Raw genomic sequence first — 13,732 nt, 5'->3', positions numbered from 1 at the left:
TGACAGATAGGTTAGCAGTTAACAAATAAGATTATTATGGTAATAATGCGTCAGGTTTGGACATGGTAGACGACAATGCGTATGAACAGCATTGCTATCCCTGTTATTCGCATACGCCCCCTGCTCCTCTCCCAGCGCGCGCCTCTACAGGTCCTCGTTGGCTCCACCCCTCTGTCTCATTCTGGTGTTGGATTGATGGTTAGTCAATTATTTTGTTCGAGAATGTTATTGGTCCAAATCTCCAAATTCAATATTTTTAGCCAACCGCTGTGGCGATGACGGTAGAAGGAACACCTCTTCCGCCGCCCCCCCCACACCGTCATAAAGCGGGGTCCTTCGTTCCGGTGACGTATGCGAGGGTATATGTAGCAGTGCGCTGCTCCGCTATCCTTCCCCTAAACCCCGGCTGTTAGTGCGGTGTGAGTGAGTGTGTGCTCCGGAGCTAGCCTCGGCACACCTTATTAAAAAAATCAAAAAAATTAAAAAAAAAATTAAAAATCAGAAAAAAAACTCTTAAAAATATTTTTTGTTCGTTTTTATAGTGAAATCCGCGCAGCGGGGGAGCCGGTGGGGGCGTCCGGAGGGTGTTTATACGCACAGTATTTAGATCACGTTGGCCGGTCGGGGTCCGTTTCTCGGGGGCCTGTGTTGGACTTCACTCCCGCTCCTCTTAGAGCTTTCCGTGGGCTGCTCTTAAACGTTCTCCGGGCTCTGAACCGCTTCCTGTTACTTCCTGGTCGTCCGTGGCGCGTTCCGAGATGAACCCTAGCGCTCCCAGCTATCCGATGGCGTCGCTCTACGTGGGCGATCTGCATCAGGACGTGACCGAGGCCATGCTCTATGAGAAGTTCAGCCCAGCCGGGGCCATCCTGTCTATCCGGGTGTGCCGGGACATGATCACCCGGCGTTCGCTCGGCTACGCCTACGTCAACTTCCAGCAGCCCGCCGACGGTAAGCCTTTCTCCCCGGTACCGCGAAGGCGTGTCTAGGCGCATCGGCCGCAGGATGGTTCTGGCCCTGCGGGAGGCCTGTGGGCTTTAAACGGCGAAACTAGCCCGATCGCTTTGCTAACGGAACTCTTAAGGTGTCTCTAGGCGGCACGGAGGCTGGTTGGGGGTCTGTGCGTGATTTGGAGGAAATAAAGGCCTATTCGGGCTCGCATACGGCAATGGCCCGGATACGCCTTGGAGGTTGGCCTTTTAATCAGCGAGAGAGATTCGTAGCGTGCAGCAAATGATCCGGGCGACATTTCGAGGGTTGTGTTTATTTTTCTGAAGCTTTACTCAACAACTCATTTCAGCCCCCCCCGTATGGTGATTGTGCCCAGTAGGTTGCCAGTTTCGGAGGGCGTGCGAATGCGTTGGTTTGAGTGGTGGTAACCACCGATTCTGGACATCTCACTACTGTGGTGTGAGAGTCCCCTATCTGTCACGCGATAACACGCCCCACCCCCCGTGCCCGCAGCCCCAGGTTGTGTATGTGTAGTAGTCAGAGCCGTGGTGCATGAGGGGTGTCAGCTGTGTGTGTGTGTGAAAAGGTTCTGTGGAAACTATTGTTGGTCCTCATGCTTTGGTTTCTGTCCCTGTGCTTGGGTAACCGTGATATATTCTCTCGCTAGCCGAGCGTGCTTTGGACACCATGAACTTCGACGTGATCAAGGGCCGGCCGGTCCGCATCATGTGGTCCCAGCGTGACCCGTCCCTGAGGAAGAGTGGGGTTGGCAACATCTTCATCAAGAACCTTGACAAGTCCATTGACAACAAGGCCCTCTATGACACCTTCTCTGCCTTCGGCAACATTCTCTCCTGCAAGGTACGCGGTGGCGCTTGTGGTCTTTGAATCTCATATGACGTGGGACTGTGACGTGTCAGACAACTGGTGTGGCCAGTTTGGAGTGGCTTACCTGCACGTCTCCCCCAAGGTGGTGTGCGATGAGAACGGATCGAAAGGGTACGGATTCGTGCACTTCGAGACTCAGGAAGCTGCCGAAAGAGCCATCGAAAAAATGAACGGCATGCTGCTGAACGACCGAAAAGTGTAAGCTGCCCCCCCCTCACGCAGGATGTCCGACTTGCCGTATGCTTTCCTTTCGAGAATTAATAGACATTGCCGTTTCTTGGTGAGCTTATCAGATTTGTATTAAGACTACGAAAATGAGCATAGTGCTTCTCAGAGGTCTGACGTGCGTAAAAATATTCGTTAATCTGCAGATTCGTGGGCCGTTTCAAGTCCCGCAAAGAGCGTGAAGCGGAGCTTGGCGCTCGTGCCAAGGAGTTCACCAACGTTTACATCAAGAACTTCGGAGAAGACATGGACGATGAGAAGTTAAAGGAGGTCTTCAGCAAATACGGTATGTGTGTGTGTGTGTGTGTGTGTGTGTGTGTGTGTGTGTGTGTGTGTGTGTGTGTGTGTGTTTTTTTTGTTGGGCTCTTCAGCCATTTTATGTAGTAAGTGCCGAGTTTTCTATATGCACCCTTTTTAGGAACGGCCATGAGTATCCGCGTCATGACTGATGAGAACGGGAAATCCAGGGGCTTTGGTTTTGTGAGCTTCGAGAGACACGAAGATGCCCAGAAGGTGAGGTGCTTCCCTCTGCTCTAAACCATGACGTGAAGGTGCCAGGCAGATGCTGACCGCTCACGCCTTTCAGGCCGTGGATGAGATGAACGGGAAAGAGCTGAATGGCAAGCTTATCTACGTGGGCCGTGCCCAGAAGAAGGTGGAGCGCCAGACGGAGCTCAAGAGGAAGTTTGAGCAGATGAAGCAAGACCGCATGACCCGCTACCAGGTGCGGCCCTCCGCCCATCCCCTCGGCTGTAGTACGGACCAATAGGGTCGTCCTACATCAGCCTCAGTCTTGGCACCATATGAGACACTTGTGAATCCTTCGAAGTACCTTTGTGAGCTGGAATGCTGGAATCACGTATGTGTTGATGTTTTCTTTGCATGTAGATGATGCAGCTTCGCTAAATGAATCAATATATATGCCTGTTTAATGTCCAGGTTAGCATCTGTCAAAGTGATGTCTGCAGATTATCTGACTACCCTCTGTGACAGGGAGTGAACCTCTATGTGAAGAACTTGGATGACGGCATCGACGACGAGCGTCTCAGGAAGGAGTTCTCACCTTTTGGGACCATTACCAGCGCTAAGGTGAGGCTTTGGCCGCTCGGGGCGTGGGCCGTGGCATTTCCCCCTGCCCTCCCCATGACCCCGGGTCTGTCGTTTCTCCCCAAAGGTCATGATGGAGGGGGGGCGCAGTAAGGGCTTCGGCTTCGTCTGCTTCTCGTCCCCCGAGGAGGCCACCAAGGCCGTGACGGAGATGAACGGCCGCATCGTGGCCACCAAGCCGCTGTACGTGGCGCTGGCCCAGAGGAAGGAGGAACGGCAGGCCCACCTCACCAACCAGTACATGCAGAGGATGGCCAGCGTCCGTGCCGTGCCCAACCCCGTCATCAATCCCTACCAGCCGGCCCCACCCTCGGGCTACTTCATGGCTGCCATTCCACAGGTCAGAGGGGTCGGACATCACACATTACTATTTAAGTGATACTCGGTTACTACACAAGTATTGAACGGTGATTGACCTTCTGTCCTCAGACTCAGAATAGAGCCGCCTACTACCCCACCAGCCAGATAGCCCAGCTGAGGCCCAGTCCACGCTGGACCACCCAGGGAGTCCGCCCACAGCGTGAGTCCCCCCCCCCCCCACCACCACCACTACAGGCAGCACTTCGCCTTCCCACCCAACCCCCATCTGCTCACCTCTGTCCTCTTGCCCCATCAGATTTCCAGAACATGCCCGGCGCCATGCGGCCCTCGGCCCCCCGACCCCAGGCCTTCAGCGCCGTGCGCCCCACCTCCCAGATGCCCCGTCTGATGTCCACCCAGCGTGTTGGTGAGTGGGCCCCCCCCGGGGGAGCCTGATCTGCGGCACTGTTGGCTCAGTGTAACCTTTTCCCTCCTCTGACCACACAGCCGCGCAGACCATGGGCCCCCGCCCCCCCCGCTGCGGCTGCTGCGGCCGCCGCCGCCCCCGTGCGCAGCGTGCCCCAGTACAAGTACGCGGCCGGAGTGCGGAACCCCCAGCAGCATATGGGCACGCAGCCACAAGTGGCTATGCAGCAGGTGAGTGGGTCCCGCCCCCCGCGTCCGCCGCCCGCTCACCTCTGCCCCAAAGCCAGGTCTCTGACAGTGTCCCTGTGTTCCCGCAGCCTGCAGTCCACGTGCAGGGACAGGAGCCCCTGACAGCCTCCATGCTGGCCGCTGCTCCTCCCCAGGAGCAGAAGCAGATGCTGGGTGAGTTCCCCAGTCCGCCCTGACTGCTAACGCCATCCCACAATGCACTGCTCTCATACTGAGCCCTTCCCCTCCCCCAGGTGAACGGCTCTTCCCGCTCATCCAGAACATGCATCCCAGCCTGGCCGGCAAGATCACCGGCATGCTGCTGGAGATCGACAATTCGGAGCTGCTGCACATGCTCGAGTCCCCGGAGTCCCTGCGCTCCAAGGTGGGGGGGGGGGGCATTGCTGTCGCCGGGGTCCTCGATGGCGCGGTGCGTCCCGGCCGTGCCTGAACGCTTCTTTCTTGCAGGTGGATGAGGCTGTCGCTGTGCTGCAGGCTCACCAGGCCAAAGAGGCCGCCCAAAAGACCGTGACCAACTCGGCCGGTGTTCCAAGTGTTTAAACCGAGGTGGGACATCCATGGTGTGGTCAGGGCCCAACCGGGGGCTTTTCGGGGTCATCTGGTTTATTTACTTGGTTTAACGGGGGACCCTGATGGCTAAAACCTTTCTTTTTTGTTTGTTCTTTTAGGAATGGGGAACCTTGAAGCTTGTTTCACCCGGGGGGGGGGAATTAAACACAAAACACAGAAAACATTGAAAAAACACAAAAACACACTTTTTAAAAAAAAGGAAACTGCTGACTGCCAGGTCTAGAGAAGGAGCTGGACCTTGTTACTAAAAAAAGACGAGAAAAAAAGAAACGTAGTGAGAAGAGACATGCAGAGCCTGGGGTTTATGCGCGCGTGCGTCCGTCCGTCCGCGCCGTCCATCCTTCTCTCATTCCTTCCCTTGTTTTTATCCCTTTTACCGTGTGAGTGCTTGGGACAGTGGCTCGCTGCCAGCTCCCACTTGTGAACTGTTCCTGAACTGCATTTGCTTGCTTTAATAAAACTCTTAAACACTGACTGCTGTGTGCTGGTGCTGCCTGTGGGGGTTCCCTGGGTCACTAATTTTTCTGGTGATTTTAGGCTGACGTGGTGGGGGAAGGAGCACTTTTTTTGTGTTTTTTTTTTTTTTTAAGTTGAAGGTGGGGGAATTTATGACAACGCAACGAATAGTCTGCTAATCAGGGGGCTGGCTGTAAAACATGGTCTGGGGGGGGCTGGTGATACAGCTTACCAAATGGTGGGGTACACCAGTTTAACTTTTCCCTGTCTTGGGCTGGGCCTCCCTGGCATTTAACTGCCCCCTGGTTGCACCCAGTTTAAGCTGGGGGGGGGACTGGGGCGTAAACTGTTTGACGCTCCATGTGACTGGGGTTCCATCTCCTGGGTATATGAGCCCATTCAACCCAAATGAGGAGGGGAGGCATTTCGTTTGTCGTAACTAATGAAGACTCCCTTCGTTCCTCACCTGTTAATTATTTCAGTGTCGGTCATGCTTCCTCTTCCAGCCCAGAAGTTGTGACTTCCTGCCGGGACAGTGTTTCATCGTGCTCCAACTGGGCCGTCGCCAGTGTCTTTCATATGTTAACGTCTCAGTTTGTGGCAGCTGCCGTTTTCCCGCGGCAGACTGCCCCCCCCAGTCCATAGCAAGGATCCGAAGGTTATTAATGCTGCGGAGGAGCCCACAAGCAATTGGAAGAGGCTTGTGTGATGGAAATTTACTTCTGAGTTTCAGCGGTTATGTTACCTTAATTTGAGGATTACCTTCCTTTAAGCCAGTGGTTCTCAAAGTCAGTCCTTCAGGACCCACTGCCCTGCTTGTTTTCCAGCTATCCCTGCCCCACACACTGCTGATTACCTGGATCAGGTGTGTTCAGTCAATCAGAAGCTGAAAGACAGCTGGGACTCAGGTGTGTAGGGCAGGGATAGCAGGAAAACAAGAAGGACAGCGGGGCCTGAGGACCGACTTTGAGAACCACTGCTTTAAGTAAATAATTTAGGGCTTTTCCCACCTTTATTTTTTTTTACTTGGTGACCAGCACGCAGTGCAGACTCCTGCACACGCATGCACCATGAAACCAGGAGACGCCTTTGTCTGGATCAAGAGGTCTAACGTGGGGGTGGGAAAGCAGGCAGCTCCTCTCATTGGCGTCAGTGGCTTTAAGATTGAATTCTTCATCGCTTTAATGTAATGAACCTATATTTGCCATTTGTACCAGTACATCAGAATGGAACTTTTCATATATTCCATCTAGCTTTTCTTTGAAACACACACACACACACGAGAGTGAAGCCTGGCCTGGGATCTGAACACATACTCAGACCATTTACCTGGTGTTCATGTTTTGAGGTGAACGGGTCTTGCACAGTCACCCACCAAAGATGAGGCCGGGACTCGAAACAGCAACTGTCTGATCACAGGCAGCGAGACCTCACCCCCTGTGCAGTACGCCGCCCCAACAGCACACTGGGACTCGGTTAGCTACTCCCTGAGCACCGTAAATGAAAACAAGCCGAGGCATGAAGTATGTAAACAACATGTGCAAGATACACAATAATATGTTACATGTTCTGTTCAATAAATAAATACAATAAATGGTGTGAAAGGTGTGGCGACCGCACCGTACTCAGGGAGGGGGGGGGGGGGGGCGGAGCCTGACAAGCAGAGCAGCGGTACGAAAGCACATCAGCGGTGGAGACGAACTCGGTGTATCTCAACATCCCTGCCCCAGAAACGAGGCACCACAGGCTAGAGGGGGGGGTATTATGTCGCGAGAATATTAACATTTAACGTAAGTAACCCATAATGCATCATTAAAATGGCTGCTTAATGGACAACAGGGCACAGAGAGACAACATGTTTTCCTTGGGTGTTCAGCATTGTTTCTCAGGCCAGTCCTCAGGGACCACCAGACGGTCCACATTTTTGCTCTCTCCTTCCCTGGACGGGATACGTCTACATAAGGTCAGATACAATAACTTGTACAGATTGGATGAACAGGTAAAGCTGCATCTGTGTTTATTGTTTCATACTTTTACAGTTCCTGCTATAAGAAATCAAAACTAGACAAAAAAATCTCATTTGAGTCAAAAGATCCTAAGGTAGGTCATCTGAAAATAAATAAATGACTGAGGATCGTTCCCCCACAGCTGAGAAGATACTGAAAGAAACAGCTAACATTCCCTCCAAAGTATTACCTGGCGATAACAGAGAAGCATATAGAGGAGAGGAGGAGAAGTATCTCCAGCAAGGAGAGCTTCTGGGGCTCATCAGCACCCGGGGTGGACTGCGATGCCGTTAACACCTCAGCAAAACAAGAGGCCCTCTTGTACACAAGCAGGAGAAGTAGCTCTGGTTCAGCGTTTGTTGTGTGGCAGTCAGAAGTACGCAGGGTGGATCTGCTCTCGCACTCTGACGCGGGGACCCTCCCTTCTGCTATGTGTCCTCCACACCCATATCCCCAGGACACCTTCCGCATTCAGGCGCAGGGTGGGGTCCAGTGCATCCTGCTGTCAGCACCAGGAGTCCAAACCCTTCTGCAGGTACAGGCCCCTAACGGCCCCAGGGTCTCATTCTTTTATCTTTCTCTCATGGTTTGTGGGGCCATTAAGAACCAGAGACTGTTTGCCTGCGATCAGTAGGTCACTGGTTCAAATCCCAGAGTAGGGAAGAATGATTTCACTGCTAGGCCCCTGGTCAAAGCTTCTAACCCTATTATTCCATTCTCAAAAAAATGTATGCTGCTTCGAATAAAAGCAAATCAGTGAAATGTAAGTAAATGTTTTATTAGCACTGCTGTTTATCTGACGGCTGAGGAAAAATACTCAGAGCAATTTAAACATGTGTCATCCTTGTAAGGATTAGTTTTGACCTGTAATACATTGAGTGTTTTTCTTTTTCCCATGGGAAAGGTGACGAACACCAAGCCTGTCTGACACGCCAGTGGCTGATTATTAAGTGTCACTCCCTGGTCTTTTGTCTGGCTGGACTTCAGCTTTGAGCTGCTCACATTGAACCCCTGTTTGCAGTTTGCCAGCAGACCTGTGGAATGCTTCGGCTCGTCACCCTTTGTTTAAGGGACAGAGCCTGGACTGGATGTCTTAATTGGCTCCTTTTATCCATGTGACAAAAGCAACACGTTCCTGTCAGTGGCCCCATGTTATCTCCGCGCATTGATCTGCCTGGACCTGCAAAGGTTAACGTTTGTTGGCAGAGTTTGCTATGCATTTGATAAATAAGGGGAAATGCTTTATTATAAAAGCTGTAACGTTTTCCGTGTTAGTTAAGATGCGACAGACAAGTCCCGAAGTCCCAAAATGGGTGGCAGTACACTGCATGGTCCCGTCACTTTGAGTTTTACACAGTGGGAACTAATAGAGTTGCCAAAAGATGGATTTACATGAGAGCGCTGCATGGCAACACTGCTGCTTAGCTACAGACAGCTGAGCGAATGCAGGACCTGGTTTGTGGGATTGTGGGAAGTCAGCGGGGGTTGGAGCTGTCACACTATTCGTAACGAAATATGCATGCATGTTGTGGGCCTTAGCTGGTGTTAGAAGACAGACAGAATAAATCCTCTGACATGGTTCTGTTATGTTGGCATTGTGTTGCGCAGCTTTTCTGCCTTGGAGTTCCTATGGGCACAGCTCAGTCGGCTGGGGGGAGGGGATCTTTAGCTCTGTGATACTCTTGGGTTCTCTCCTGCTCCTCTGAGGACATAAACCAGAAGTGGCATTAGATTGGATCCCGTCTCTGTTCCTTGAAGCTGGCAGCAGTTACCTATTGCGTATGTAAATCCAGTGGGCTTTATGTTTGTCCCTGGAACAGCGTTAGCATTAACTGGGATCTCCTCGTCACGGAAAACCTTTTCATCCTTGGCCTGTCTGCGCGGCGGTCACGTTCAGAGTCAGAGGTGGGAGGGATTTGCTCATGCCCAGTGGACAGCTCTTGAATTTTTCTCCGTAAACTAATGTAGGAGAGTATAACACCCATCCCCAAAGTACCCAGAACAACCCTGGTTTAAAGAAATTCCAAAAATGCGTCTATGGATAAGACGCATTGTCTCAGGACTACAGACAGTAAGACAAAAATCTCAATCATCGCCCTATTTTAAATACTTAAAATAATTTATACTTAAAATAATTTAAATAAAATAAATTATTTTATTCCAGCAATATAAGTGCACACTCTCGTCCAAACGAAACTGGTAAGAAGCATGATATAAAGACTGAATGAGAGTCTGATATCCTTTTGAACTCTGTCCGAACTCTTCTACCGCTGCCTTGACCTCAGCACAATCAGGATGTTCCGTTTCCTCTTCAGTAAGCGCCATTGCTTCCCCACTTCCTGTTCCAGTGGGTCAATGGCCCTCGGCCAGCGCATGTGAACCAATCAGAAAGCATGGTGGGCGTATTTGACACCATTCAGGAGGAGATGCTGTGACAAGGAGATGGACAGGGCCCTGAGTCTGAAGCTTGGCTCATTGTCGGCCACATTACAGAGCGATAGGAAATTTGTCAGGCAACACGAAGCAACGTCCAGGGGTTACGTCCCTCTTTGTCCATCACCAGGCGTGCCTGTCTTTTTCACTCTGTAACTAGCAGTCTGACTGTCATCAATCCTAGTAGCTAAAGCCCTCCTCTCAAACATCTGGCCATCAGCTCATCTCAGACCCACCCCTAAAATCCCTCTTCCCCAAACCTAGGGGTTCTTGAGGGGAATTATCCGTTTTCTAACAATCTCTCCATCTGGTGTCTTAATCCTCAACGTAGTTCTCTCCAAACACCAAGGCTGTGATGCAACGGGGTGTCCTAGTGTGTCGAAGGCCCCCACTGTCTCATAATCGGCCCCAGCCCAGTTCTAGCTGGCCTATATCCTCAGTATATTTCAGAAATTACACAGACCACACCCCAGTGGGGACTTCCAGAGGATGCTTGGCTTTTCTTTGCATGTTTTTGTTCTCTGAAGATCTTGGGAAACTTTAGCATGTTGTTCTGGCCCCGATTTCATCTGAGTGCCGCATCGTTACCGAAAGCATACAGTTCCTCAAGTATCCCGGCACAGCGTCGACTCTGTGTGTGGTCGCTGTGTCTGTTTCTTGTTCTTATTGTATATTTATCAGACTGTTTATGAGACGCGGTCCATTGAACATTCATTTGGAGATAAATCCTGTGCTGTTGTCTTTCTGCAGTCCTGCTACTTTCTTCAGTTTTTCAATGGAGACATACACAGCAGTCTGCCTACATACATGTATGTAATGATATAGCTCCCCTCTACCATGTCCCGTCACACGGCCTGTTTATTACACATGTTGTCTCTGTGCTTTACTGCTTGCTTCTTTTCTGCATGCATGTTTATTATGTGGTTCACTGATATTTTTCGTGCATGCTGATTCCCTGAAAAAAAAGCATCAAATAAATGCCTGTTAAATGACCTAAACTTCAAGGTGAATTCCCCAGCCAGCGTGCTGCTCAGCTGCTGCTGCGCTCTTCTGTTGTTGCTCCATCTGAGTTTTTACACCACTGCTTAACCGTGCACGGAGGTGTTGGCATGAAGAAAAGTTTGACCCGAAACGCTGGAGGAAAGCATTCATAGACAGACTGCAAATCCATCACACTGGATCAGAACTTGTCAAGGAGAGAATTTACACTCTGATCCAGAAGGGAAATGCTTCCAAAAGTACCTTTTGATGTGCTTTGAATTAGGAAAGTACTATGCAAACAGAGACTACGGTAGTCTCATTTGCATAAAACCTCAGAAGAATTAAGCAAAGTGCCATTTACATTTATCAGATGCTAAAGTACGTTTCATCACTCTGGAGCAACTAGGAATTCAGGGGCTTGGTCAAGAGCACCATGTCGTTGGCAGTACTAGGATTTGGGCCAGAGACATTACAATGACAGGCACAACATCCCAGACACAACCCTACTGAGCCACACTGCCCCTGTGTTACTTGACAAGCAGAATGTCTGTCCAGGAAGCAGACTGCTGTGCTTCTTCTCTGCGATATAGCTCAGTCCCCACACATGGGGGAAACCCATTTAGGCACTTATCAGAACTCCGCCATCCTGCCTTGTCTTCCCCCATAAATACACGAATACACAAGCCCTGACATCATTGACTTTATCCCGAACGAGAGGACGCTAAAATCATGATCCCTCCAGTGACCGATGAAGGAAAATCATCCACAGTGCCGGATGTTATGCAATTAACATCTTTGTAACGTTTTATTTTTGGCTAAATCATTGGTGACATGTAAGGGGTGCGCTTTTACATTTGACCAGAAGATGGCGATAATTCTACAATCAACACTGGGTATGCCTTGGTGGCTAGAGCAATGTTTCTCAAACCGATCCTTTGGGATCCCCCGTGGACCGGCCGCAAGTCCCTGTGGACCGGTTTGAGAGACACTGGGCTAGAGCATCCATGACGACTGGTCACAATTCGGCTGGCCACAATGGGGTCCACCAATGCTAGTGTCTCCAGGTGCCATCCTGGGATTTCCTGGCATCCCATCCATGGTGTCTCCTGTCTCATGTACTATGCTCCAGTGGGTAGGATCCAGGCTCACTGTCAGACTCTCTTCGTGGTTATGGGAAATGGATGGATTGACTTCACAGCAGGGGTGTGTCTAAAGGGGCCACACAGGGTGGCACTTCCCCCACCCCGAAACATAACCCCCGGTGCTTTCCCAACACCAATAGAGTAAAATACTGTCAATCTGACAGTCTGTCAGTGCCCAGTGCCATTGGATGAGAGTGCTGTCAATAGCTGCTTGATTTGCAATGTTGAATCACAGTACCATGCTTTTCAAGCAGGGTGAGAGACACGACGCAAACCACATGAATCAAAACAGACATCAGAGAACCTCTTTAATGATGTTCCTTGGGCATAAAGGTCATTAATGAGGATGATAACAAAAATAATGATAATGATAATAACATCTATCATACTCTATGTTTTCTAAGCCAATTTTTGTGTATTTTTTCCTGATAGAATTTTCTGATTTCCCATGGTCACCCCTGATTGGTGCTTAGTCCCTTCTGTGCCAATTAAAAAAGAAAAAAACCTAGAATCACCCCTGCTTCACAGATGTAACTAAATATATTTGATTTATTAAAAATAGCTATACATGCTAAACACCACTGATTGAATGCTGAATTATCAGACAAATACGGGATAAAATATTCTAGTTTTCAAAACTTTGGAAACTATGTCACCGTTGTTGACAGGTCATGCTGGGGTGGAAAATAGGTGGCATGTTGACTTAGACACTCGGGATTATGCTTCTGCAGTCATGTGATCTCCTCAGTCATGTGATCTGCTCATGGCTCCATCAATGCGGTTACTTCTAGCCTCTGTGTAGTTTTAGGTCTCTCAGCATTCAGTACAAATGTTAACCCTTGATGTGACCAATCACTCAACCCAAACTCACAGATGTCAACTCACACTGATGTGCAGAGTAAAAAGAGACAATAGACGTTATTGTGTACCCAGAGCAGACGCAGGCGAGCCAAGGGAACAGTGTTCAGACTGTTGCCTAGAAACTGAAAAAAGACAATAATGATAAGCAGTTTTAAGGACAACAAATGCGAGCATGCTGTACTGCACATACAAACTGCACGCTGATCCTAACTGTAATAACAAAGCTGTAGAATAATCCCAGACAAATGTAAATTACACTGTAGGAGTTTTTCCATTGCTTTATTTATGTTTATGACTAATATTTGCTCCTTGTTTACATGGAATGCATGAAAAATAAGATCATTTAACTGTTAGACGGAAACTTCGAATAGCAATGAAACAATGAGGAAATGTAGCTATGAATTGTTTAAAATCAGTTCTGTGCCAGATTTCAGCTGCGTTGCCACTCAGATGCTGTGCTGGGAGGCAGCAGTCATACATGTGAATGGGAATAATTATTATTCTGTGGTCTCAGAAGCCAAACCACTGCAGAGACGGAGAGCAACCCTGCTGTGTTTTTGGGTCAGGCTCAGTCAGAAAAGAACCACCACACCAACATTTTCCTCGGAGGTACCAGATTCATTATTACAAGGGTTTATTATAGAGTTATTGACGAAATTACATTTTCTTCTACTGAGACAAAACTGACGATATTTGCAGATATTACTCATGTGTCACAAGTAGAATGTTCAGCCCAGATGGACGACAGAGCACAGATTGGAGTGACTGGCACAAAGTCATGCATCAGTCAGTGCTTTTCTAAAAAAAAACTTTTCTCCAGCTGGTCCTGCTAATATGCACTAGGACAGCCTGGTAATCCTTCAATTATTCAGCTGCTCCAGTCACTTACAAGGTTACACTTATGTCGCGAGTTGTAGTGTTTTGACAAGAAGAAACTTAGACATCCTTGCTTTCCTCAAACAGGGGAAGATTCTCCACTATTTTCATATACTTTTTCGAAAAATGTCGCCAAACATATTTCCAGAAGCACTGTTGTTAAATGCAATGCTTTGTATTACAGCAACTTGCCAGTCTTGGCTGACTCTTCCCATCTAAGAAGATGTCGAGACAGAACTTACGCCAGATTAATGAAGATCT

General features: G+C 49.4%; 1 protein-coding gene and 1 long non-coding RNA gene across 2 annotated transcripts; both read left to right on the top strand.

The window, feature by feature from the left end:
• Positions 1-386: 386 nt before the first annotated feature.
• Positions 387-5,190, top strand: pabpc1b (poly A binding protein, cytoplasmic 1 b). The gene is given in 16 exon segments (XM_048993776.1): positions 387-951; positions 1,619-1,812; positions 1,922-2,037; positions 2,211-2,350; positions 2,483-2,577; positions 2,651-2,788; positions 3,058-3,153; positions 3,239-3,511; positions 3,601-3,691; positions 3,788-3,898; positions 3,979-4,004; positions 4,006-4,128; positions 4,215-4,299; positions 4,380-4,510; positions 4,594-4,692; positions 4,815-5,190. Coding segments are annotated over 15 exon segments (1,905 nt in total). The 5' UTR covers positions 387-758; the 3' UTR covers positions 4,687-4,692; positions 4,815-5,190.
• Positions 5,191-6,116: 926 nt separating this feature from the next.
• LOC125719203 (uncharacterized) lies at positions 6,117-8,765 on the top strand. Its single transcript, XR_007385036.1, has 2 exons — positions 6,117-7,713; positions 8,083-8,765. It is a non-coding gene; the product is annotated as an uncharacterized LOC125719203 (long non-coding RNA).
• Positions 8,766-13,732: the final 4,967 nt, after the last annotated feature.

The sequence above is a fragment of the Brienomyrus brachyistius genome, chromosome 23 (genome assembly GCF_023856365.1).
Source record: "Brienomyrus brachyistius isolate T26 chromosome 23, BBRACH_0.4, whole genome shotgun sequence".
NCBI classification, from domain to species: domain Eukaryota; kingdom Metazoa; phylum Chordata; class Actinopteri; order Osteoglossiformes; family Mormyridae; genus Brienomyrus; species Brienomyrus brachyistius.
The sequence above is the reverse complement of the archived record's forward strand: the minus strand, read 5'-3'. Positions and strand labels throughout refer to the sequence as shown.